The sequence below is a fragment of the Pezoporus occidentalis genome, unplaced genomic scaffold, assembly GCF_034315485.1.
Source record: "Pezoporus occidentalis ecotype Australia unplaced genomic scaffold, CSIRO_AGI_Poc_V1 ctg281, whole genome shotgun sequence".
In the NCBI taxonomy this organism is placed as follows: domain Eukaryota; kingdom Metazoa; phylum Chordata; class Aves; order Psittaciformes; family Psittacidae; genus Pezoporus; species Pezoporus occidentalis.
In genome coordinates, this window is record NW_026914730.1 from 162,664 (window position 1) to 190,266 (window position 27,603).

At 38.5% G+C, this 27,603-nt stretch overlaps 2 protein-coding genes across 5 annotated transcripts in view; one reads left to right on the forward strand and one right to left on the reverse strand.

The window, feature by feature from the left end:
• Nucleotides 1-158: 158 nt before the first annotated feature.
• Nucleotides 159-16,274, reverse strand: ABCE1 (ATP binding cassette subfamily E member 1). Of its 2 annotated transcripts, none has more exons than XM_062625732.1 (18): nt 16,252-16,274; nt 10,723-10,890; nt 10,382-10,467; nt 9,769-9,866; nt 9,264-9,381; nt 7,403-7,540; nt 7,226-7,295; nt 6,122-6,218; nt 5,114-5,203; nt 4,398-4,519; nt 3,503-3,724; nt 3,012-3,071; nt 2,869-2,927; nt 2,598-2,708; nt 2,360-2,502; nt 2,135-2,257; nt 1,230-1,341; nt 159-690 (listed from the first exon to the last, which is right to left on the reverse strand). In XM_062625732.1, the coding sequence occupies exons 2-18, from the start codon at nt 10,823-10,825 to the stop codon at nt 643-645; spliced, it is 1,800 nt and encodes a 599-aa protein (XP_062481716.1). In that variant the 5' UTR covers nt 10,826-10,890; nt 16,252-16,274; the 3' UTR covers nt 159-642. The 2 variants fall into 2 exon arrangements, with proteins under 2 accessions (XP_062481716.1, XP_062481715.1); XM_062625731.1 differs by lacking the exon at nt 16,252-16,274 and adding an exon at nt 16,042-16,217.
• Nucleotides 16,275-16,448: 174 nt separating this feature from the next.
• The window catches only part of ANAPC10 (anaphase promoting complex subunit 10), a 109,434-nt gene continuing 98,279 nt past the window's right edge, over nt 16,449-27,603 (forward strand). Inside the window, exons 1-4 of one of the 3 annotated variants that reach the window (XM_062625739.1) lie at nt 16,449-16,793; nt 21,719-21,835; nt 23,255-23,345; nt 24,097-24,217. In XM_062625739.1, the coding sequence (XP_062481723.1) occupies nt 21,721-21,835; nt 23,255-23,345; nt 24,097-24,217 (327 nt within the window). In that variant the 5' untranslated portion in view covers nt 16,449-16,793; nt 21,719-21,720. The remainder of the gene's footprint in view (nt 16,794-21,718; nt 21,836-23,254; nt 23,346-24,096; nt 24,218-27,603) is intronic. The other 2 variants (XM_062625740.1, XM_062625738.1) reach the window with 2 other exon arrangements.

Consider the following 27,603-nt stretch of genomic DNA (forward strand, 5'->3'; position numbering starts at 1 on the left):
AGGTGACTAAAAAAGGCATAGATTATCTTCCTTCATATTGTTTGTACTCCATCTTTTGTGTGTTCTTTACTGCAGCATGAGAAAAGGTGTGCATAATGACAACTGAAATAAATCACTCATTCAGCATGTAAGAACTTTTGCACTGTGTCACAGACAGCTGTAAGTTAAGAGGATGTTTATTTATGAAACCCTCATCCAGAGAGATTCAGCCTTTTTAAAACATGAGTCGCTTCTGTATCTTGATATTTTTGGTAAGAGTCCCTCTGGCAGAGAAAACAGCCTCGAAGATTCTTAAAATGAGGGAGTTCAGTCACTATGTGGTATGTGAATCGGATCTATTGAATTGAAAAGCTCCCTCAGATTTTGAAAAATCAGGAGACTCATTTGCACAATTTCAAGGTGGTCTATTTTGAAATTATTACACTGAAAATAGGGCTGTCTCAGCAAAATACAGAAAGTGGCAGTTTTACGTGGACTAGGATTTACACTGCTACTGGTCTTGGATGTTACAAGCAGCAAGAGATTTTTAAGCTCCAAAAGATTTAAGTGTTCTAAAACCTGATTGAGCCTTCTCATCCACCAGTGTTTAGATTCCAATATGCATTTCTATATGCCAGTTACAAAGATGCTCAGATCCAATATTTAATCATCCAGGAAAAAGTAGTTTCCACTCTTCTTTTGTTCAACATCCTTAGGAAGAGAAAAAAGGTCAGTGTTACTCGAAGAATCTTTGGCAGATTTGAATACAGTTGAAATAAAGAGCCATACAGCTAAACACTCTTCTGTTTTCATAGAATGGTTTGGGTTGCAAGGGACAATAAAGCTCATCCAGTTCCAAACCCCCTGCCACAGGCAGGGTCACCTTCCACTAGACCAGGTTGCTCCAAGCCCATTCCAACTTGGCCTTGAGCACTGCCAGGGATAGGGCAGCCACAACTTCTCTGGGCAACCTGTGCCAGTGGCTCACCACTATAACAGGGAAGCACTTTATCTAATATCTAATCTAAAACTTCCTTTTTTCAATTTAAAAATATTTCCCTTGTCCTATTCCCCCACATGCTCTTGTAAAAAATACCCTGTCCAAATTCCCTGTAGGCCCCTTTTCTTACTACTTGTTTCATATGCTGCTCTGAAAACTACCAGGTTAGTCTTTGTTTTTGTTCCTTATTTTTAAAACCTGGCTTTACATGACATAGTTTTGGCTTTATTGTAAAGTGCTTCTCTCTTACCTTGATTGAATTGAGTTTGTTTATTCTTGGTCTGTAATTGTTGGGGTCTCTTCTAAAAGTGATTTCAAGTTGAGATAAAAACTTATTCATTCCAGCCAAAAGAGTCTGTGGACTGTTAAGAGAGAAGAACATTCCAGCTCAACTGTCAGAAGTTCTATACTGTGCAGATTACAGGTAGTTTGATCTCCACCCTGAGCTCATTCAGGTCTGGTAACACAAGCATGAACTGTGTCTGACATAACCAGGATGTGCTACATTTTCAGTCAAATCACGTCTTGGACAAGAAGTCAGTAACTACCACTCTCATCCTTTGGCAGTTACTCAGCAACATGTTTACTTCATGCGGCTCACATTAAGTACTTGGTTATTACACTGGTCTAAAAGCTTCTAGTGTTTCAGACTGCTCTTCCGGAATTCTCTGTAATTCACATGAAATTATTTACAGGCATGTACCAAAAGGGACAGCTTTGAAAAAGTAAAACTCATGGACTGCATGTGTTAACAAGTTGCTGTCAAGACTTGGACTTACTTTGCACATAGGTACATACCCTTAGTACACTGCTTTCTTTTAATGTATCTTCAAGATATGTTCCTAAATATACTTTACAACTGGTGCTTTCTTTCATTCCTTACAAGTGCCACTAATTTCTGACAGAAATTTGTGTGCAGCTTCTTAAGGTTAATTTAAACAAGGAGCTGGTCAAGCTTAGGTCAACCTCATTTTCTTTTCCTTGCTTCAAAACAAAAGTCAGAACCTTCACAACACCCATGGATTACATTAAATGCAGCTTAAATTTCAATGGGCAGGGATGCTTCACCTCTTATTTTTGTTGATACTTTCGATAAACAATTTATTCCTGCCTTGTTCTCCTTGTCTTGCTTACTAATCCAAAGAAGCCTCTTACCTGTTGGCAAGTGTGTTCTTGGAAGGAATACCATCAAAAACAATCACACGATCAGCAAGGTATGTAGCCATGATAAAATCATGTTCTACCACAAAAGCTGTTTTTTTAGCATGGAGAATGAAACTGAAATAGAAATTCAAGAAAAAAGAGAGAAACAGACATGAAAGTGAACTTACTGTAAAAATACTGGGAATTTCAGTTCTTTACCCCTCATGTCTACTTTACCGTTTAATGACTCTAGCAGCCATTAGACGTTGTTCAGAGTCCAGATACGCTGAGGGTTCATCAATCAGGTAGACATCAGCAGGTTTACCAAGACAAAGAGCTAATGCGACGCGCTGCAACTCACCCCCAGACAATGTTTGAACCTATTGGGGTAAGAGGGAAGAAGGATGTATTTAGTTCAGAGACAGGCAGAGAACTAAAGCAGAAAAATTAGCCTGTTGTCTTGGGCAATTCATACCTCCTGGTCAATGATGTTTTCTATTTGAAGAGGTTTCATGACATCAGTTACAAACTGGGGGTGTGTGTAGGCATCCCTGATCTTTTCATGCAGTAGCTGACGGACACTTCCCTAAGTAAAAGAAAAACGCTGACCCTCAGTTTTAGGCACCACGCCATAAGAAAACATGTAACAGAGCATTCTGTTCCGGGCATAAAGAAGTTTGACTTGCGTATTTCAAACATACTTTTTGGAGCAAACACAATACTTAATAAATAAAGCTTAAACATACCGTAGATTTAGGACTGATCTTCTGTGGTTTGTAGCTGACATTCAGGACTGGAACCTCACCTATGAAACGATAAAATCTATAATGAAAACAAGAGCCTGTCCAGTGTCTTCAAACTAGGTTTCAACTAAGATATTAAGCATTACCTCCTTCATCAGGTGTAAGTCTTCCTGCAAGCATCCGGATAAACGTAGTTTTGCCAGTTCCTAAAATAAAATGAGAGTTATAAATTATGTCTGACTTTTTATTAAGTTAGAACTCTAACAATTAAGTCACTGATACAAAAAGATAAAAACTTCATAAAAAATACATTTTTCAAGTTAGACTGCTTCAAGAATTCCTATGTTCACTTCCAGCAAGCAGCACTTCCTATTGTTTTTTTCAAGCTGCAACATTCTAGACTTGTGGCTAAGCTCACCAGCTGAAATGTCATCCTGCCACTCTAAGTTCTTGAAATGGGGTAAGGGACAAAACCAATGGCATTGGTAATACACAGTAATTCTTGCTATTTAGAGAGCAAGCTTATGCCACATCTTCACTAGGTAACAAGCAGTTCAACTTGACTCAAACCTAGTCATTTTGAACCCTGAAAAATGGCTTTAGGAGCATAGTTAAGGCTGCAGAAGCAGTTTCTTACCATTTTCCCCTAACATCACCATAATTTCAGAATCCGTGAATTCTCCAGCTACTATGGATAGTTCAAATTCTCCCATCTTTTTTTTCATTCCTGGATATTTGTACATACACATCTTTTTAACCTCTTCTTCATTAGCAGTCTCAGCGACTTTAAATACCAGAGATGCATCTCGGAACCTCAGATTTTCTGTTGGAACATAGCCATCTAAGAAAATGTTTATGCCTACAAAAGGAGGAAAAAAAATATCATTAAAAAAGGTCTACAACAGAGCAATACAAGATGAATTTCAGTGCTTGGCTGTCAATTCCCACTGGGTAAGAGCAACACTGGATTTTAAAGGACATGTTAAAATGGGGAACAAACTCTCCTACTTGAAGTGTGTACATTATGTAAACTGAGGAAAATCTTACTAAAATCATAGAAAGGCTGTAGAAGCTCTTCTTCCATACCTGGTATTAGTCACGTGCATAGGGTTTAAAGAAACTACTGCTGCTGGACCTGTTCTCACAAAACCAGCTACTACCAAGTGTCAGTGCTACAAGCAGGGCCAATTCAGTTGAACACTACACACCTCTGTACCGTGCAAACTTTCTCCTGACCTTTCTCTACTATTTATAAGGTATTCTGTGTAACTCCACTGTTTACAAAACACCTGCAAGTATAAAAATTATGTCCTGAGCAAGAGACAAAGAGCATTTCATAATTAAGAGTTTTGGGTTGAGGTGTAAGTTTAGGGTTAGGATTAGAAATTCCACACAAATTAAAATGGTAGTTTGTTAGTTACTGAACTGTAACAGGAAGAAGACATGTTCCCATAACAGACAAGTAGCACTTTGCTACCTTTCTTCCCTAGAATTTTCTGGGGCATGTTTAAAAAGAGAAATACAGCAATTACCTTCTCTTACGCTGAAGGGCATGGTAACAACACCATAAGCACTTGGCACACCATACAGGCAGCAGATAAAGTCAGAGAGATAATCTAACACACTTAGATCATGCTCTACAACAATAATGTACCTGAAAAATAGAGCCAGAGCCATGCTTTTACATTTCAATACAAAACAGTTTTTCTTTTGTACTCTACTCCTGCATAAGCAAAGCTATCAACATGATTCTTACTTAATATGCTTTCTTTTATTAATACTTAATAAGGACAGAGCTCAAATCTCTGATAAGCCTTTTTTTTCCCCGCAAAATTCCAATAAAGAGATGTTGTGAATGACGAGTTGAAAATCCATCTTCAGCATAAACTGGCAGCTTCTTTATGTGAGTAAAAGGATGTTGATCCACTGGAGCAAAAAATATTTAGCACATTTTAAGAAAAAAAAGAAAACTTCATGAGAAGTGGATGAAACAGCGATATTCAGGTGAAAAATAACCACCTCTGTTTTCACCTCTTTATTACCAAATGCTGAAACAGTACAGAAACTAGAGGAAGTAAGTTTCCAAAATGCAAAGAAATAGCGTATTACCGACTTAGAATATTTTAAACATCTATTAGTGCACCATGCTGAAAAGTCAGCACTTCTAGGCAGATGGGCTGGATGTTTCTTTCCTCTGTAAAAAGGCATATTATTACAGTCTAGCTAAACATCTGAAGTTTGTACTTACCTGTCAGGATTTATTAGAGATCGAATAGTGATGGCAGCCTTCAAGCGCTGCTTGACATCTAAGTAGCTAGAAGGTTCATCAAACATGAAGCTAGGACCCGAAGAAAGAATAAAGTCTTGATGAATGCAAGCTTTATACATATTCAAATCTAGTACTAATATTTCAACCATTACATTCACAGAAATAAAACACTATCGTTATTTACACTGAGGGACACAAAGTATGAGAATTATGTACTGACACCTGCCTTGAATCTCCGATGACTGTCATGTGAAATTACTAAATGATTTAAGTGTTACTTTCCTGAAAGCTCTGACAAAGTTATTAAATGTTACAAGGTATCAGCAATCAGTTAGGAATCCCATGCACTCATGAACTGAAAAAGCACAAAAGTACTTGGGAAGACTGGAACCAGGATATCTTCCCAAAGAGAAAAACAACAAAGCAAACAAGAAAACCCACCCAAAACCTGCACCAGCCAAACAGAAGCCCAGCCAAACAGAAAAGCCACAGCCCAAACAATTTGAAGCAAGCAAGCAAACCCCCCCCACCCCAACTCTTGGGATGTCCCTTTCTTGGTCCCTAGGAGTTAGGAAACAGCATGGACTAGACAGTAATTTCCTGGTTGCAAGACAGGAGAAGAGGGACCCAAGTTCCTAGAGGTGGGGAAGCACCTGTCCCATTTCTTATTCAGACATGCCATGTGAGGTAAGCTGTCTAATAGAGCACATTTATGTGGGATTAGGAAGGGTTCTGAAGTTGTGGTGCTGAAATTTAACACTGGCCTCTGAAATTAGCAATTTCCTTGCAGATGAAGTATAAAACCCCCAGAGATTATGGAGTAAATATGGATCTCAGCTGCTGAATTGGTAAAAACAATTTTTTGTTTGTAAATCCTTTTCTTTAAATATTTCAAACAGAGGTATCATTTCTAACAATAAATGTAAATCAGGGGATCACATTCCGAGACAGATTATGAGAAGCGATGTATAACAGAAGTAAACATACATATCAGCCTTCTGAATGCAAACAACTGCACAAGCAAATCTCTGAAGTTCTCCTCCTGAAAGGTCCTCAACATTTCTTTCCTTCAGATGGGTTAAGTCTGCAAATAAGTGGTTATTTTGAGATATAACCAACGCAACAATTCATATTTTTATTACCTACAGAAACATGTATAATCACAGCAGACATCCTACACAGGATAAAAACAAGAAAGTAGTAAAGTGTTCAGTTTACAAGTAACATTATGATGCTTCTATATAAGTCACAGCAAGTTATGGCTTCTCTGCAGCATTTGCTCATTAATTTGTACAGCTGCATCATGCAGAGGAATTACATTTCTATTTGGCTTTCCGTCGTCTATTTTGCAAGATTCCCAGCCCTAAAAACAAACATCAGTTAAGTGTTTCATGTTAGACCTGGCTGAAGAGTTGTGATTTTCAGGAAAATCAGGTCTCCCAAATGTTACAATCAATGGGTGAAGCTAGTATTTTCTCATCAGCTTCAGGAACAGCCAATTTCAAGAATATACTGTTTCACTAATAAGTTAAGTGGGACGCAAGGACCATGCTCTTGATGGCACAATGTAGCCCCACCATTACCACCCACATCTACCACAAAGAGCCCTGTTGTTAATTTAGCAACGCCTAAATTTAACAACAACTGAATTCAAAGCACCTACAAAAACTTACCAGGGCTGGACTATGCAGATGTTCTTCTTATTAACTGCATTATTCTCAGAAATCAGCTATAATCAGCTATATATAGGATTTTAAATTGAAATAAAATGTTTTGGAGGTTTTTCTGTAGTATTTTCTATATGCAATGGCTCCGACAAGAAAGGATGCTAAGATTTTGCCAGAGTTGTGAGCAAGCAAGAGAAGCAGATGGTAACTAGAATTTTTCCAGATTTAAAAATAAACACTGTTTACCATGAAACAGAAATTGCATTGAATTCTGTCAACTAGCATTTATCAATTAGTTAGACTAAAGCATCTTTACTTCCCCCCACCCTTTTTAAATGGCATAATTAAATCATCACATTAGTAATTAACTTTTTTTTTCAGTAAGTATGAATTTATCTGATGTTTGATTAAGAAATACACTTACCAAGCTGCTGACACACAACAGTTTGTGTCTTGGTTTCATCCTTCCTATCCAGAATTGATCCCACTGTTCCCTGCATGATAGATGATAGTAGTAATTAAGAAAAAAATCATCTTTTAACACAAGAGAAATATTACAGGAGAGGTTTCCAGCTTTCTCTCAGCTCATGAGATTTCTTACCTTTGCAGCTTTAGGGATCTGGTCCACGTACTGAGGTTTAATGATAGCTTTTAGGTCATCTTCCAGGATCTTGGTAAAATAATTTTGTAATTCAGATCCTCGGAAATAAGTCAAAATTTCTTGCCAGTCAGGTGGATCCTGTGACAAAATCAAAGCCTGTGTTTACTTCTACCATTCTAAAAACATCATTAAAAACACCTAATTGTAAAATTGTGATCAATACAGTGAACAGAATACGCTTGCAAGATAAAGAAAAGCCTGGAAAATAGCAAGTTACCAAATGGTGATGTTGCCTCTGCAAAGTTTCCATTAAAAGGAAGGAAAAAACTAAAAATATGCCATTGCACAATGCAAAGCTGAAGTTCAGGTATTTTCCTCCAGGTGGCACTAGCCCTTTAAAGAAAGGGCATTTTAAATTTACACTCAGGACATCAAAAACCTTATTTAGACAGTTAAGAAGCTGTGAGTGAAACTACCTGATGGGCAAAATGGAAGTGTGGATTAGTGTAACTGCACTTTTTAGCTATGAGATTTAGCTAACCCAAAGGAAAAGGATTTCACTGATAACATCAACTTGCACAAAAGAGGTGATAAAATTTGGACATTTTCTCTGCTTCTAGCAAATGTTGTCAAGAAAACAGAAGGAGACAAAGGAAAACTGACCAAAAAAGAAAATAGAAGAAAAAAGAAAAAAGGACCTGTTGAGAGCAGTAACCCAGGAAAAAGTCACAACTCGTACACTTTTACACAGCAAACTGCTCTGAATGGTGCTGAGGTACTTATTTTGATGGTAAACAGCAGCACGGAAACAGAGTGACACAGCCATATTTCCAAACCAAGCAAATACACAGAGGAAATGCTTCATAAGTTTTACAGCAGAAGCAACACTGAAGATTCAATTCATACCACTTGTTTCTGTGGTCATGATTTGGTTCTTCACAGGGAAGTCTGATTTTGGAAGCATGGTAATTCAATTATGTACACATTCAGAAAGTCAAAAGTTTTGATATTTCTGCAATACTACCACCTGAAACAAGAAGTCCACAAAATAACATAAACCAGACTTGAAAGAGAATGGAAACTCTAGCTGGGGAATGATTATTTCTTTGTGGGTTTAAGTGGTGGCCACAAAGTGAACGATTTGCTAAAACATTACTCTCTCAGGTAAGGAAATGTATGAAGAAAGTTGGAACACGCTCGTTCCTATAAGTCCCTGAAAGAAGGAGTGTACACCAGAATTCAACTGTCACCATGTAATTTGAAGATGAGAAGGTGGTAACTGAAATACTGTCCGATAAAAAGAGTCACGGAAGCTACTGTTTATGTCTTTTCTCTAGTAATATTCACTCTTAGAGTAGTGCTAGGTAAACAAACCCCTGTAAATTATTTTCCCTGCTGACTGCAGTTTGACTTAGTGTAAAGACAGAGAAATGGTTTACAATCTTCCATGAAGACCAGCAGATTACAAGTTTATCTATGTCTGGTTGAAGCTGACAGTTTTAAAATCATATTAAAAACCCCTTATGTGTGACTTAAAGACAGAAACTTACTGATACTGATATTTAGCAAGTTACACCTATAATTAGCATCCTTTTCTTTCTTGAAAGACACAGAGACTTTGCAAAAAAAAAAAAAACAACAACAAACAACCCCAATATCCCCCCCCCCCCCAAACAAACAAAACCCTCTTTTTAATAACATCCTTCTGCTACTGTTTCTGCATGGAGTAGGTCATTGGCTGTTTAATAGGGAAAGTGCCAATGTTCTTGCAAATTCTACATCATTCAGACACAAAAACTCAGTGAAAAAATCTAAACACAGCTATCTATAATGCCAACTCTACTTTACTGCTGATACATACATCGTATTTTCCAAGATTTGGCTTCTGTTTTCCTGCTAAAATTTTCAAGGCAGTTGATTTCCCAATACCATTGGTTCCAACCAATCCCAGTACTTCACCTGGACGAGGGATAGGTAACCTGTACACGACATCAATAAATTTGGATTACATTAATGCCATCACACACCAACATTTGGAGGTAAAGGTTACAATGTGCTTTCAGACTTTCTGATTTTTTCAGCCTACTTTGTTAACTTGCCAACAGATATATAATACAACTTAAATCAATATTCCTTAATAATAGGTCGTAAGAAAGATTTAAGAGCACACTGTTCTTTAAACAAGAGCTCTGCAAAATGAGCATTAAAATTGTATTTTATTGTAATACTTTTTAATAAGAAAGCAATTAACATTCAAAAAAAGAAGCTATTAAGGTAATAACTGGTAACACTTTCATGTGCACTATGTTTGTACTATCAAAACCTTGAATTTTTTGTCTCTTATGTTGGCTAAAAAAATAAAATACCTGTGAAGTTTGAAGGCATTGGCACAGTATCTATGCGTGGTTTCTTTCTCCAGGTTGCTAGGTAAGTTAACAATTGACAAGGCTCCAAAAGGGCATTTCTGTAATTGAAAGAAATATACAGATTACTGGTGCACACAAACAATTTATTAACAAAACGCTATGTTCTGTACCGCACCCAGCTAGGCTTTTAAATACTTTTAAAAGAACTTTCACCAAATTACTTGACTTTCATTTACACAGTCAATTTTCCAAAGAAGTTTTATGTCACATATTTCAAATTAAACAGCATTTTAGACTGTCGGCCTACAACACAAATAAGGCACACTGCATATGTTCTCTAGCTCCTTTACACAAACATCCTTCTACTGCTAGGTGTGTGTAAACACAAACAAACCCAAACAAAATCAAAACCGCAAACAGAAAGTTACAACCCACACCCTGCAACCTAACTGGTTCAGTAAACTGACACAGTACTTCACTTTCTATACAGTAACAATTAACAAGGTGTGATCAGTCAGGGAAAAATCCAGCTTTTTGAAGTTGCAGTAGGCATTACTAAATATAACAGCAAAATCAAGAATGTTTTATCATTTCAAATAAGGCAGCCTTTTACCTTGATGCAAATACCACAGCCAATACAAAGTGTTTCTGAGATCCAAGCTATTTTGCTCTGTGATGTGACTTCTATGCAAAGTTTTCCTGGTGAAAAAATAAGTAAAATTAACTCAAAAAAGTTTCTGTAAATCAGAGCTCTTGCTACTAAATTCCACAGAGGAACATGTAACTGACTAATGTTCACAGAAGCTTCAGAGCATCCGAAGACTACAAATTGTTCCTGTTCTCAGGCTTTATGAAACGAAGCATGATGATAAACAAAAACCTAGCTCCTCCTAGCAGAACATTACTTAAAACTTCTCCAATCACTTAAATACTTGGTTAAATTACATTTCTTACCCATTCGAACCACAGGACAACTTTTCTTGCATTCTTGCCGGCATTTCTTTGGCTTACACTTGTCATGGTTGACAATAGCAATTCTTGTTAATTTGTCTGCCATAATGCACAATTTTGGGTTAAACACATGCACCAATTATGAGGAGGAATAGTGAGAGTCTCACAGACCTTAAGAGAAAAAAACAAAACCCAAAAGAGAACATAATTACTGACAGCATAGAGAAAATCATATATATATATGTATGAAGTTATTACTAGCAGAGTTCAGAGATGTAAAAAGGGGATAATGATTTGATGTTTCTCCTCTTTTAAGCAACATGGTGAACAGGGCAAAATCTCAGATACAAGTAATACAGGTACTGGTATGTAAATAACGGCACAAATCTTGCATGTCAGCTTTCCATCCCATTACTATTTCTCCACTGTAAACATAAAACTGCAGTTATATCTGAAAATGTATTTGTTTCCAAGAAAAAGATGTTGTAACATGAACACAAGAATGTATACTTCTGCAAATTTCAGTTTCACAAGCTGCCTTCTGTAAAGTGACCTTGTTCATGCTACAGTGCCCGGTAAAGTCAAATTGTGACTACAACTATTACCCCAAAAATCTGATTATAATACTAATTTTGCAAACTCTATGCCAATATCCTACATTAAATTATTAAAATATTGTAAAATTTAAACTATTGTTCAAGGTGAAAATGTGTAGCTGTATATAGAAAAGTAACTCCAAGCAATATGAACAGCCATAGCTGATAATATTTAATTATTTTATCTTGATTTTCATTAGTATCTGAATAACTACACTTACATTCTGCATTTCCTAACACAGAATCAGTAACTGTAAGACTATATAAGACTATAAGATATTGCAATAAAAATAAGCAAGATTCTTGACAAAATTATTTTCAGAAAAGAAAGGTGTTGAAGTACTAGGTGATTAAATATTCCTGAAATCACAAATAATTGCCCTCAAAGAGTGAAATTACTTGTATTCCTCTACATAACTGTCTTTTCCCTTGCTTAGATATCTGTAATGCACACTAACAAGCACTGGGTTGTACTGGGAATTTATGTCAACAATTGTAGTTTAGGGGAGGGAAAGACAAAATATTTTAAATTTAAGCCTTGTTAGGTTAAAGAAAAAGCCAGAATGTATTTTAAAGCGCATTTGTATTTCCTTTACCATATTCACACACAGAACTGAGTAACAGTAATAATGATCTTATCTTCCTATGAGCAACATACACCTAAAGCCAACTCCATCCTCTCGTTGCTGCTCCTGAAAGAAGCAAGAATAAAACAGGTGTACAGCACATCTATCATGTTAAACTCCATCCCTCCCTAAATTTACCTGTGAACTTTAGCTGAAGTAATCCTACAGCCACTACTGTAATATGAAAGAAAGGAAGAGACGGGCGTCTCACTGTAAGCAAAGGTCAGAAATTAAGATGTTATTTTATCTGTAAATCCATTATTACCATACTTATGAATATTTTCAGTGGTAGTCTTACTCCTCACTTTCCAAAGTATTTTTAAATTGACGTCTATTCTTCATCAGATAGAAATGAATTATTACTCATGCTGTCAACCCTACTGTGGCAGTTTCTACTTTAAATGTTTCAATTTGTTTTCATTAATTTTTCAACACTTCCTAAGCCAAAAAATCCTCATATAACGTAGACTGACTATTTAAAAAAAGATTTTAAAAGTGATTTTACAGTTCTGTATCATCAGACCAGACTGACAAAGTAGGTCATCATTCAATCCACAGACCAGGCCAACAGGCATGGAATAACAGGTTTGCAATTCTTATTTTAATACATTCATCTTATATAACGAGAAAGTCTTAAAAACTATAAGGATGTTTGAGTCAGGGTAACTTTTTAGGAGACAGATACTGGATTTTGTCAGTGCTTCAAAGAGAGATACATTCTTTGGGAATATAGCCCAATGCTTTTCATAAAAGTCCTGTAATTCACAGTTTATAGAGTATTTGGGGTTGAACCAACCATTCTCTCTTTGGTTTCCTGAAGGAAGTGCCTAACTTGGATCAACCCTTTCTCCAACCATGCCTGTGTGGCTAAGTACCTTGAGCAAACAGAACACACTTGTATCTTCCAGGCAGAGCTCTCCCTGCTAGGTATCTTAGCTCTAACTAGCATGCAAACTATTTCTCTAGGTTTGAAAAGCAAGCTCTAGAAGATTATGCTGCTGTACTTCAGGAGCTTGCCTTCCCTGTGCAACCTCCCAAACTTCTGTTGCCTGAGCAGTGCAGATAGCAGAGCAGACAAACGCTCCTCTCAGCCATACACCCTCTTCTAGTCTGGTGCTTAGCTTAAGGAACCAAAGCAGGAGAACAGGACAGGGGCTGCTCTAAACGACCAAGGCTTGGAACAATTAGTTTTGGCCACCCATCTCAGCAAGCTTTCCACCCAGTCTTGGTGGGATAAGCAGACTAAAGTTTAAACTATTGCCTGCTGCTGAATCAGACTGGGGTTGGTAAACAATAAAAGAGCCTATTTTTTTTTTTACCTTCCAACCTCCCATATGGGAAAATGCCCATCTGTGGTGATGAGTTTTGAAGGGTCCGCAGAATTAAGCAAAACAAGCATAAATGAAGTATTTGGGGGGGGGGGGTGTGTGTTGGGAACAGAACTAATGACCTGGCATGAGACATACACTCGTGCCTCCCTGCTCCCATTACATGATGGAAGTGTCAGTTTATCCAAAAATCTCTAGTGGTCTTAAACTATTTTCAGAAATAAAATACTTGTGACTTCTTTTACTTCTGTAAAATTTGCAGGACTGTCCTCATGTCTATTATGGTAACTGTACACAAGAAAAAATAACAACAATCAGTTCTACTGAGAAATGAGAGAGCAGTTTAAACAAGACTCTCCAAACCCACACTGAACTCAAGTTATGTATTTATATGCAGTCACTTTGGTGGCATTTGCCTTAACATACTGAATAGGATGGTCTGATTTCATGGTGCAGACAGCAGAACTCTCAGTACACTGAACACAGGTCAGCAACACATACAACATACATACTCTACAATACAGCATGCATAAAGTAATTGCTAAGTACAGTCAGCAGTTTAAGGGCAGGAGAAACTGGTATTCAGAAGCATTTCTCCTTTCAGAAGCAGTTGTTTTCCTTTCCAAATCAAGAACAGAACAAAAAAGGAAAAAACAAAGATATTGATACTAACTACAAGAGTAAAGCATTATTTTGAGTGAGTGAAATGATGACAGAGTGACAACAGAAAATCTTTCCAGCATGATGGAATGACAACACAGGTGAAAAAGTAAGAGAGAAATAACAAATGGGGCGGGGGGAAGAAAAGAAACAGTTCTAAAAACCTTGACTTATCATTTACTGAAGCCAAAAGCTGCCCACTAAATCCAACTATGACACCTGGTACAAACACTAAAATGCCTGAAAATAAGCCACAAACAGGTTATCACAAACATTTTAAGTGAGCTTTCTTAGGCTCTGTGATAAAGCTGCTGTTCTCTGACAAACCTGAGTAAACTAAAAAAGAAAAAAGTCAGCAGACCTTGCTGCCTGTCACAAAGGCAACAGTAATGTACAATCTGTAGCACAAACATAACATACTTGCATTAAAAATACTGATTATTTTTAGAGTTATATTAGAATTTGCTAAGTCAAATCAACTATGGCCAAGAAGGATTTGTAAATACATTCAGTTGTTCAGACTTAAAACAGAAAAACGCCATACATAAATGAAGACTGAAAGATAAGCAGAGACAATTCAATTAAATTATGTTAAGGCACAATCTGCGTTCAGAATGGAGCCATACTTTGCAGCAAAACAGTTAACATTTTGTTAAATTATGCTGCATTAGACCTCAAAGATAAATGCTGTGAAAGAAGTGATGGTGAGCAGCAATTACGCTTTCCTTTGAAAATAATTAACCTCAAGAATTATCTCTCAGCCAATTGCTAATGGACTACAGTCAACTCCATGAGAAAATTAAGAAAGTTAAGAACCAGAACAGCCAAAGAAAATTTAAATGGAAGACAACCGGTTTTCAAACTCTGCATGGCAGATCACTACCTCTGTAGCTGTCAAAGCAGAAATAATAGTAAATACTACAAGAACAAGCAAAATCTACTAAGAATTGCAAACTACTCTATGCTTCAGGTTTTGACATTTTGGAAACTGAGACAATGCACAAAAAGAAGTTTAAACAAGCTCCAAATCTCCTTACTGCATTTAACTCATTATATTACTCATAAGGCAGAACATGACTATGAAAATAAAGACAGTTTTAACATGAAAAGCATATGCTCAAATATACTGACGCAGCATAATGAGTGGGTGTGTGTAGCTGGTGCTGAACAGTATTAATTATCACTCTTTTAATATTTTCTTCTAACATCAAGTGAAATGCTTGAGAATAAACCCATAAATTAGCAATCTACCACATGAAAATTACACAAGTACTTCATGACCACCTGTTTAGGAAACCATAGCAGAGAACTTTAAATTAGATCTGCCACACAAACTTGCAGGTGAAATAACTCAGTGCATTCCTGAGACGAAACACTGCGATGGTCCTAGAGAAAAGCCCTACCAAGATCTTTATTTTGCTTCTTTCACGTATCTTGTAAAAAACAGTCTTTCCCTGTCACCTTACTAAACATGCAAGAAGTCTTTTACCTCCTCACCACGCAAGCACACACGTGGATATCAACTTTCCCCCAAATAAGGCAAACCATAGCATTTTTATCTCCAGACGAGGAAGCCCCTGCTTTCGCCGGAGAAAACCTGCGGCTTGCCCTTCCCCGGAGCCCGGCCACCACAACGCGAGGAACCCCCGCCGGGTCTCCACAAGAAAGCGATGCCGGTGGCTGAACCCAGCTGCAGAAAGAAACGTTTTCTCTGACTTCCACCGCTGCTGCGGCATGGGGCGGGGGACGTGCGTGTGACAAAAAAGCAGTGCCAGAAGACGACATACAGCTAGCCTCAGAGACGACGGACTGCATGTGCGGGCCGTGTCAACTAGCGAAGGGGCGGCCTCCTGCCACACATGGCTCCATCTTCTGTGCGGGCCGTATCCTGAACCAATGGAGCATGCGGGCCAGCTCCCTTAGGGCTGCGGGACAAGGACTTCGGGGCAGCTCGTCGCACCGCGGAGCGATGGCCCACCTTGCCGGGCCCCGCCAGAGCTGCCAGCCCTGAGGCCCAGGTGAGGAACGGTGGGCCGGCCCCACTCCCGTGATGGGTGGGGGCAAGCCACGGGCCCCAGCCCCCCATGCCACAGCCCATCAGAAGCCGCTTACCGGGAGTTGGGTTGAAGGAGACACCTCGCAACCGGCGAGGCCGGGCCGCAGCAGGGAGGAACCGCTGCCCGCTGTCCCGTCCCGCGGGCCGGCAAGCAACGTGCTCCGCTGCCGCCACCCGGCCAAGATGGCCGCCGCCCCCGCAGGGAGGGGCCTGGGCGCGCACCATAGAGACGAAGGGAAAGAAGGGACGCAGGAAAAGAAGCTCACCATAGAGAAACCGCTCAGAGAGAGAGAGCGACACCTCCCGCCACAGGGCGGGGCGCGGGAGGTGTCAGTCGGCTCGCTTCTGCCGCGACGGTCGGTGACGCCATCTTCGGGCGACGCCGCTTTACACAAGAGGTGTGCGGCTGTCTGGTTCCCCACCCTCTCTCTGGGGCACGCAGTGTGAGGTCACCGGGCCGTTACGACCCACACCGGCCGGGCTCTGAGGGGAGCGCTCCGGAGCGGAAAGCCTCTAGCTCCGCCTCTCCCCGCCGGGTGCACGCGGGCACCGGTGGGCTGGCCCCGCCCCTTTTCTCTCTCACAGCCCGCCCCAGTCCGCGCCGTTCTCTTTCGAACCGGGCTCGCGTGGTGGCGCGCGAGGCTTTGCGCGTGCGCGGCGGCACATCGGCTCCGTTGGCGGGCGCGGGGTGTCAGGCCTGGAGACGGCGGCAGAGGTGGTGGACCCCACTGAAGGGATACGCGTGGCGGCGGCGGACCCGCTGGCCCCTCGCCGCCTCTTCGCCCGCTACAGCGGCTGAGAGGATCAGGTGGGCATGCTACTCCATACCGACACGGGGGGGCTGAGGGGGTGGTTTGTCCCGTGTCTCGCCCCCGGATGTCACGCCAGCCGTAGGAGCTGTGCCTGGGCAGAAGGCTGTTGCGGTGCTTTCGCCCAGGCTCTGGAACGCCTTCCGACCCCGGCATGGGGCTGGGGCTGCTTAACCGGTGCCGCCGCCGGGTTCCTCCCTCAGCGAATGGTTGTGCGTTTGAGGTGAGTCCCCAGCTGGGAGGGGGAGCGTGATCTGGTGACTGAGCACAGCCGATGTGTTTCGTGAGTAGGGTTACTCGGTTATTTCCGATATTGAAGTGTTCTGTAGGGTCATAATACAGTGTTGTAAAAGTAACTATGCCTAAAATCGGAATTCAGAGTCCTGCGAAGAAGTCGTGAGTGGAGGGCTGAGTGAAAGCAGCTTGAATTGTCAAACGGGCTTCGTCCTCCGTTCGCTGTCTAGTTTTAAAAACTTGATATAGGCACTTGCAAAGAAGTGCTTGTATCCTTCACGGAGCAACTGGATACCTTTGGAAGTCTAAGCTTGTGCAAAGCCACATTTTTAATTTCAATTGATTAGGAATATAGGTATAAAAGTTGCTAATGTAATTGCCTTGTGCAGTTTAATAACCTTATTTTTTAAATATATTTGTTTTGTGATGATGGAAGACAAGTATTTTTTATTAATAGGCTTAAAGCAGTATGCTGAAGGCAGAGCAGAGTAAAAGTAATAGGTGTTTGGAACTGTACTGAGAATTATCTGGGAGCTCAAATGTACAGGTGAGGTAGTTATTGAAATACATTGTTGCTGAATGCTTGCAGCCATTATTAAATATTAATGGTAGTAATTTGCATGTTCAGTGTTATTGTTTAATCTTCAATCTGAATGTAAAAATAGGAAGCATAGTAAGATAGTAGTTTCTGTATTTATCTTGAGATCTTTAAAGGTCTTACACCAACAAAGGTGCATTCAAAGGAAATGAGAGCAGGCGAAAGAGCTTGTGAGGTAAAATGAGTAGCGCAAGTATGAAAATCGTAGGGAAATCTAAGGTATGAAATCCTCTTCCATTCAAAAGAAGAACAAGAAAAACAGTCTTATAAATCATGGATGTTGCAAAAGCGCTGGAGTAGTCAGTGTAGCCTTTGTTTGGGTTTGATGGAGAAGTTGTAGACAGATACTTGCTAAAACTGAATGAAATTATCATGATGGGAATGCAATCGGAATAATAAGTTCAGAAAAAAAAAAGGGGCAAAGCTTACCAAGCTTTGATCCCCTCAAAGATTCTGTGCAGGTGGTTTAGGGGAGAACTTGTCAGTAAGTAGAAAACAATTAAAGTTCATGTGCAAACAGAAAATGGGCTAGTTTGATTTGTTAAGAGTGCTCTGGATCAATCTATTTTTTTCCAGTAGCCAATGCAGTTAATGAGGAAGGAATACAAGGGGTTTGTCTTGACTTTTGCAGGGTTTCTGCCATTGTCTGGGCTTATGTTAAAAACAGACTACTAAAATGGGATCTAAAACAATTTTTGTGAGATTTTGTACAGCTGGTTGAAAAATTGCTTTCTGAAGCTGACTTGTAAATAATTCACTTTAAACAAGGATGCCAGGAAGTGTCCTCCTGTCGAGTTCTGTTATGGATGTGCATTCATTTTTTTTTCTGTAATGGTTAGCATGGAAGAGATACGCTGGGTAGTTGGAAGGATTGAGAGCACTGTACAGCTCAGGGTCAGAATTCAAAATGATTGTGAAGATTGACAGCAGATTTGAAATCAATGTAATTAAACTCAGTTAACAAGAACTGTGGGAGGAAGAGAACACAGGAGAAATAAAAGACATAATTAGTGGAAAGGGTAGTACTGAACAGCAAGTAGTATCCCAAAAAAGCATTTTAGCACTGTAATGTATGGTAAATGAAATATTAAACAATATGATGTCCTTGCAATCAGACATATGTTATTTTGGCATGTTAGCAGATGAGATTAAATATGAAGAGAAAAGAAAGTGATTACTCTGTCCTGCTGAGCCTTAGTATGGCTAATTTTTGTTAACCATAGTATGTAGATCTCTAGACTGCACAGGAGTTAACAACACTTGGTTTGTGAGGGAGACTTGAGGCATAGGCACACTAGAAAAGAAGCTAGGAGCAAATTTGATGAAGGCCCTCACATCTACAAAAGGGTTACTGTGTAAAAGCTAGTGATTATGTAGCCTTAAGGCTCAATGTAGAGCAGCAGAAGAAATCGTGCTTGGTTTTTAGAAGGTATTACTTGGGTTGGATGGTAAAGAAAAACATTTGGCATTTAGATTGAGGAAGCACTGAAGCTGTCTGTCTGCAAAGATTGTGCAGTTTCTTTTGTTGAAGTAAAATGGTTGGACAGGTGTCTGTTGAAGACAATCTCAAAGGTCCTTGCAGATGTGCATTTAAAAGTTCTGCGTGTGCTAACATGGTGGAATTAGAAATTTTAATTGGAGAAAGCTGCTTTGGAATCTGCAGCAGTTCCCTTGAACTGGTATTTTTATGGAGCTTTAGTAGGAAAGAATCATGATGTATCCTTCTTCTTTGCAATATGTTGTGGAGGAGCACGTGTGTGTTTAGTGAAGGATTTGATTTCAGGTATGCGTCTCGAGTGTCTTCTACTGGTATACTGAGAATAACCTGTTTTTATTGTGAAAGTAGATTATTGAACCGTTTAAATCCAGTTCGCTCTGTTTATAAACTGTATGTTTGCTAAAACATCTAATGGCTGCTACTTCACGGGGATGTTCTCAGGAAAGGAGCAAACTTCTCTAGGAAGATGCTGAGGAATGAAGAGTTCAAGGTGGGGGAAAAGCTTAGCTGCTGCCTTGTCTTGACCAGAGGATGTACATGCCCTATAGTGGAAAGTGGCAAAAGTGTGACATCAGTCATGTCATTAAGACATCAATATACTAAATGTTGTTAATAAGGAAACAGTAGCCTATTAATGATCTTTTGGAATAATTGAATTGGGAATTTGGAGGTGTTTCCAGCCAATGATTCTGTAGATGCAGTGTGTTATTCCATTTTTCAGCACATGTAAAGGAGAAGGCTTCTAGACAGATTACTTGTTTTTGTGCATCTTGAAAATAAAATAAAATAAAAAAAACTCATTCTTTTATCATCTTGGGCTGAGAAAATGTTTTGGTTTGTGGTTTTATTTTATTTGGTGACTTAAATTATTTTTGATGTTATGTATTTGTCTTGTCCAAAATGAAGTACTTGTACTTCTGCTAGTAAAATGCTCAGAAGTGTTATTTGAATGAGCTGGTCTCTTGTAGTATTTTTCCTTAGTAATTCTACCTGCTTTCTGTTTCTTAGAGTTTTAGGAAGCTTCAGAAAACTATCCAGAATGTATTATGGTTAAACAGAAGTTCTGTTGTGAAAAATGGACTTCATAGAATAGTTAGGATTAAAATGGACCTTAAGATCATCTAGTTCCATCCCCCCTGCCATGGGCAGGGACACCTTGCACTAAACCATGTCACCCAAGACTTGATTACTTCAACTCATTAGTTAAAACTAAATTTGAGATTTTCAGTCTACCACATCACTGACACACACTTTGTGGCTGACTTATTTGCGAGTGGTGGTTTGGAGTTGAAATTTGGATCTTGAGTAGCTTTGCCTGCTAGATTGAAGGAAACAAGCTCAGTTTAAGACAGTAAGAAACTTGGTTGGCATTACCCCTTTTTTTTTTTTTAATTGGAGGGCATTAGGATTAGTATATATGTGAATTATATGAATATATATGTGATATCTGTAGGATTAGCTGTGTAGTGGTAACCCACTCTTCTGGGAGGATGGTGAGCCAATAGAAAGTGTTTGGTATGGACAGTGATATACGCTACAGAATTTGGATTTCCTGCATACAACAAAAAGGTTTTAGCTGCAGAGTTATTCTTGCATCCAAAACTTTGTCTCTGCCTTGTATCACTTTTGTTGTGGATGAGGTCTGGGCCCTGTGAATTCCTGCCCCTCATTTGCTATCTAGGCGAGGCACTGGAGACTTCTGATGAGGTTAGCAGGGCATAGTATGATGTCATGCATGTAAACAAAGGATTAAAATAATATCCAATTCCCTGACTCTTGAGCACTTTATGTTTAATTTTAAGCTTTAATGTGAACTTTTTTTCTTGAAAACAGTTTTTAAGCTACTTTCTAGGAAGTAATAAGGTGTTCTGTACTATATAAAACCCAACATGATTATGTTGTTGTATAGCAGTACTGTATGGCAGTAGTCTAGGTGTTGAGACTGAATGTGATTACTTGAGCAGTGCAAGTCTCAGGTTAATGATTCCAGCTGAAGTTGTGAGGTTAAGGAAATGCACCATGGATAAATATGGCAATAATAAATCCCTACAGAATTTGAACCCATGAGATAAGTTTAAGCTCTCATTTCCTATTTTTTAAGGAGATTTCCAGGAGGGCAAGCTTGCTCTAGCTTCTGAATAGGCTTCTGAACTTGCAGATTAAGAAAACTCTTACTTGTATGTGGAGGGAAAATGAAGCTGTATTGCCAGCCTTGAAATCATAAGGGTCGTTTTTAATTTCTTAAAACCAAATCCTGAAACTCTGACTAACTCTGTATGTGTGAATTAGAGTGAAACAAGTAGTATATGTTCTATGAGTTTTCAGTTATGTATTGAATTTTGAAGGACACAATTTACATATATGTGGAACCTGTTACTAAAGATTATATTTATAAAAATAATATATTTTATATATATAAATAAAAGGTTTTACAGACATCCAAAAATGTTTCCATGTATGTGTATAAACTACATATTCCATAGACTATTATATAAGTGCAAGGCTAAAGAGTTAAAGTGTCTATGTAAACAAACAACTGTATAATTTTCCTGGCAAGCTAAAAATGTATCAACTTTTTTTTCTCTCCCCACTAGAAATGACTACCCCAAACAAGACGCCACCTGGTGCTGATCCAAAGCAGTTAGAGAGGACTGGTACTGTTAGAGAAATAGGCTCACAAGCAGTTTGGTCTCTCTCATCCTGTAAGCCAGGTAAAACCACAACAAATGGCGTAAAAAGCTGAATGTACATTTTTCTTAGAATACATAGAGGTTTATGTTTTGATAAGACATGTATAGGCAGTGTAGCAGTAAAACTGCTGTTGTATAAGCTGTATGGGTAGTCACTACAAATAATTTTGACCTAGTCTATGTTTGATGCAATATGAAAGTTTAAACTCTCTCTCAGAAATCTTATGATGAAGAAATCTCATATTAACAAAAGATCTTTAACCAGCATTATACTAAATTGTTTTGTGGGTTTTTTTTTTTCTTTTTACTCACATAAGTGAACAAACTAAACCATGTGAGCAGAAAATCAGCAGCATGTAATTGTTCCTGTGTGTTGACATTTTGCCTGGGTATCTTGTATTTTTAACTTAGAAAAACCATGCAGCTGGGGAACCTAAATGTTCTGTCCAGACTTTGTGTTGACTTGGCCATTATAGTGTAGCTCCCTAAAATCCTTCAACTGAAATCAAACTATTGCAAATTTTCCTGAGGTACAGTTAGTGAGAGTTTATACCTGCTCAAAATATCTGAAAGTCTGTATTGTTTTGATTTGAGATAGTTGAGTTGCTGTTTTAGAAGTATCTGCTGGGAATTTATCTGGTATCTTTCTGCAGCCTGGAGTCAGTGGTGGCCTTTATGTCACAATGTTGTGCTCAGGCTGAATGTCTAGTCTGATATGCTGGTATCTTACTTAGAGAAAAACATCATATGGTTTAGCCACTACAGAGTGAAAATATTTTTTTTTTATTGCAGATTAAACTTCCAACTGCTGAATTAAAACTGCAGCAAGTGTGGGCAATCAATAAAAGGATGTGATTAGTAAAAGGGCAGATAATGAGGGAATGGAAGAATACGGATTTGGAGTAGCTCATTTAAATGTGATGGCATTAACTTTCAGAAATACTGTGTTTGGCATCTATTGTTTGTTCTAGCTGCTAACTTGAAAAGTCAAAATATTTCAGGAGGCTACTTGAAAAGAAAATGTTATATTTGGCCAAAATTTTGTAATAGATAGATGGTCTCTGCTATGAGTTTCCTTTAGTTCAGGAGTTAGATTATAGAATAGGTGGAAAAGCCTAACTATTAAATGTTGTTCTTCCAATTAGTATGAATTAACACTTAACCATTTGAAATTCCAGGGTGTGCTGAATAGTTTCAAACCCCGCAGACTTCAATAGGAGATAAAAATGTAAAGACCCTCAAGGACTGAGCTTTGATTGACAGGTTCCCCTGTTTTCTGTCACAAATTATAGGCACAACTTTCATGTCTAGAGATAGTTCCTTATACATTACAACTTGGAATACATACTTTAGTTTGTAACAGGTGAATAAAAATTATGTCTGTGATGTCTGCATCGTGGAAATGGGATATTGGAGACTATTAAATTTTCTTTTTCTTAGGATTTGGAGTGGATCAGTTACGAGATGATAATCTAGAAACTTACTGGCAATCAGATGGATCACAGCCTCATTTGGTGAACATCCAATTTAGGTATTGAAAATTACTCTATATGGGTTTGGGTGTATAATTCTGTATTGCTTACTGTTCACCGAGACAGTAATTCTGGACGTGCAAGGACTCCTAAGTTAAACCTGTTTCCCAACTGCTAAAGAAACCAGATGGATAGCATTTATAAAAATTAGATTGTCAAACATAATGGTTACTAAATGCCTAAATAAGCAACAAATAGGGATGTATAATAGTGTGTCATTTGTAATGGTTTCGCTTTTACGTATCTAAGGTGACACTTTTGTCCCGGCTTTGAGTGTAGTTTCAAGGGTAGATTACTGAGTTTAAATAGTCTAATATTACTTAAGAATTTACTGTTTTCCCGTCCTTTTCTTTGTAAGATAATTTCAGTCTTTCTTTAACCAAACTCTGAAGATGATGTTAGATATTTGTCACCTTTTTATTTGCTTTCTGGAGAACTCTTTAATATAGTAATAGAGTCCATATTTGATAAGCTAAACTTATGCATTGTTGCATACAAGTGCTTATTTGGCATCTTGGTCTGTTGTATTTCTTGGTATACCGACACTTCTGAAGGCAGACAAAGGAGAATAGTGAGAATCCAGTCTGTGCATAACAATGTAGGTAAACACCTAGTTGCTTTAACAGCGGAGTTCTTATAAATCAGTAGACACACTTGTTTTAGAAGTCCTTAGTTACTACAAACTAGCAACAAACTCATCTTGAATATTTTTTGTAATGATGCTTACATAGCTTCTATTGCTTCCTGCAGAAGAAAAACAACAGTGAAGACTTTATGTATTTATGCAGACTACAAATCTGATGAAAGTTACACTCCAAGCAAAATCTCTGTCAGAGTAGGAAATAATTTTCATAATCTCCAGGAAATCCGGGTAGGTCAATGATGCTTTGCTTTCTGTCTTAAAATAAGCCTCATATTAGGATATCTGCTGTAGTAAACTTGGTTTTGGAGGTAAAATACAACATTGTGCTTGGAGGGTGAAAATGACTGGGTTTATTTCGATGTTTGCTTTTAGTTTTTTTTTTTAATAAGGGGCTTTTTACCTTGTAAATTTACTGGACTAGTTTCTGTTTTCTATCAGACTCCATTACCAGCATGGTTATAACAGGCTTGATATATAGATCCTGTAATGAAGAGTGTGATTTTCCAGAACAGGGATGTTTAGAATTGGTTAAACTTTGATCTCAATTTAAGTATCTGCAAACCCTATACATTGCGTACATCAAAAGGGAGGCTTAGTTTTAAATACTTGCCTTTTTAGAATTAAAAAAGGCATGAATCAAAGTTATGAATGGGTTGTTCAGCTATTGAGTCTCACTAGGAATCAGAATTTAAACCTACAGGCTTTAGTTATGGATGTGTATGGTACATTTGTATTGTAAATGGTGTATCTTTGTCGTCTGGATTTAAGTTTTTGGAGGCTGCATGTACTCGTATTAGCAAGTAGCATCTGATTCAAAGCTCACTTTTGAGACCCAGGCAAAAAGAAGCTGGGATACAAGGCCTTAACCATCAATTACATGACTGTTTCTTTGTATTCTGGTGGTTAGAGAATCTTCATGTGAGAATCTGTTACATGTTTGCTAATAGCTGACTCTAGCCACTACTGATGGTGAGAACTAGTAGAACTGCCACGCTAACTTTCCATAATTGTATACGAAGCAAGTAAGATACCAATTTAAAGGCTAATGAAATCTGCAATCAGATATGTTCATAAATGCTGTTTTACTTTCGAGTATAGTTTCAAATCTTTTTGTAATGCCTTTTTTTTTTATACTGAAGACATAGAAATTTTGGAAAGAAATGCAGTATTTTTGTTTTTAACAATACAGTGTAATTTCCATTTATGTAGATAAGACATTTGATACAGATAACTTTGAATGGGACATAGATTTGTAGTGTTTTATTAACCTATTTATAAAAGTGTAATAGGCAGATCTAGCATTTTTTTTTCATGGTGACACTTCTAGTCAGAAAAAGTTTCTTTGATGGAGCAATTGAGATGAGATTAGACTTTAACTGCTTAGTTTTGCTAGCCTTTTGCTAAATAGTAAAAACAGATTTCAAATAATCCATGGTCTTTGTAGAAGTCTACCTTGTAAACTTATCGGGTTACCCATGAGGATGCCCAGGTATCTTTGCTTATTTTGGTTACAGTAGCCTCATATTTCAGATTTCTCTTCTCTGGAGTGAAGCAGGTACTGGCTGATATATTGGGAAAGTTTAATTTGCTTCTCTTATATGGAAGGCATTATTGTAATGGGAGGATAAGTTGATGAAATATAACAAGGGAAAGTGTAGAGTCCTGCATCTGGGCAGGAACAACCCCAGGTTCCAGTATAGGTTGGGAAACGACCTGTTAGAGAGCAGTGTAGGGGAGAGGGACCTGGGGGTCCTAGTGGACGACAGGATGACCATGAGCCAACACTGTGCCCTTGTGGCTAAGAAGGCCAATGGCATCCTGGGGTGTATTAGAAGGGCGGTGGTTAGTAGGTCGAGAGAGGTCCTCCTTCCTCTCTACTCTGCCCTGGTGAGACCGCATCTGGAATACTGTGTCCAGTTCTGGGCCCCTCAGTTCAAGAAGGACAGGGAGCTGCTGGAGAGAGTCCAGCGCAGGGCAACAAAGATGATTAAGGGAGTGGAGCATCTCCCTTATGAGGAAAGACTGAGGGAGCTGGGTCTCTATAGTTTGGAGAAGAGGAGACTGAGGGGTGACCTTATAAGTGTCTATAAATATATAAAGGGGGAGTGTCACGAGGATGGAGCCAGGCTCTACTCAGTGGCAAACAATGACAGGACAAGGGGTAATGGGTACAAACTGGAACCCAAGAGGTTCCACTTAAACTTGAGAAGAAACTTCTTCTCAGTGAGGGTGACGGAACACTGGAACAGGCTGCCCAGGGAGGTTGTGGAGTCTCCTTCCCTGGAGACATTCAAAAGCCGCCTGGACACATTCCTGTGTAACGTTATTTAGGTGTTCCTGCTCCGGCAGGGGGATTGGACTAGATGATCTTTCGAGGTCCCTTCCAATCTCTAGCATACTGTGATACTGTGATTGGAATGACAAGGGAAGTGCTAAATGGTGGTTTGAGTTTTTACTCTTGGGATTTGTATTTTCACTTTGGTTTTCAGTGTTTGAAGTCCTAACAGGAACAACTTATAAGCACAAGGTTGTAAATGCAGTGGGAATAAATAGGAAGTGTAGCAAGCATTTATATGTCTCTTATGTTGGGACTGTGTATCTGTATCCATTCAATGATTTCTGATGTTCTCTATAGTTTTGACCTATGCTTTTATCCTAAATCTTGAAGGGTCTTTCTTTTTTTTTTCCTTTACACTTAAATATGCTCTTGAAAGCAATGAATAATCACATTACTTTGACTTTCATCAGCTGCAAATTCTGGAGGTTTTTGTTTGTCACCTTAATTGTATTGTAGCAATCTGGGAGTTGCAGCAGCTGGATCCTTTCCTTGTGCTGGGTTACGGGTCTGTTTTCCGAGTGTCCACTAGATGTCATTGTTGTCCTTAATGATCATTTTTTGTGCTTGTACCCTACTCTTCCAGCAGTCTTCCAGATTATCCTTTTATAATTAGTGCATGTAATGTTTAGTATGTATAACTACTGCAACCAGTTAAGCTTCTTATACAGTGGTAAACTTCCACTTTTCAGAGTATATGCGTTATTAAAGATCATAGAAACAGTAAAATGTATAATAAGCATATTGGTCTTCTGTGGTTTTGCAGGCAATATTCAGCTTTTTTTTTCTTGAAAAACAGGTTTCTATGCATAATGTATTTAGTTAAAAAAGGCACTTCTAAATGAAGAAGTTACTACTATCGTTTATAGTATATAAATAATATGTTGCATGAGAGCAGTAATGCTTAGGCATACCACATTCTCATATGCTGTCTTCAAAGCTGAGATGAAAATATGGTCAAGCTGCTTACTAATGACTTATAATACTTTGAAGTGGTAAAGATAAATACTAGTGACTTTATTGTCACTGTGATGTTAAATTTTGCTATCAATTTTCACATTTCCTAAACTATTTGATACTCAGAATATGTTTCTACAATTTTTCTTAAGTTCTGAAACTTTCTCTTCAGCTTTTTTGACACATAGGCAGGTTATGAAAGCAGTGTAAACAGTTACGAGCTCTTTAAAGAAATCTGCTCAATTATACAATGATTCCATTGGCTTCAGGACTGATTAACTGACTGGAAAATCCAGCTGAATCATTTTATATTTTTCCACGG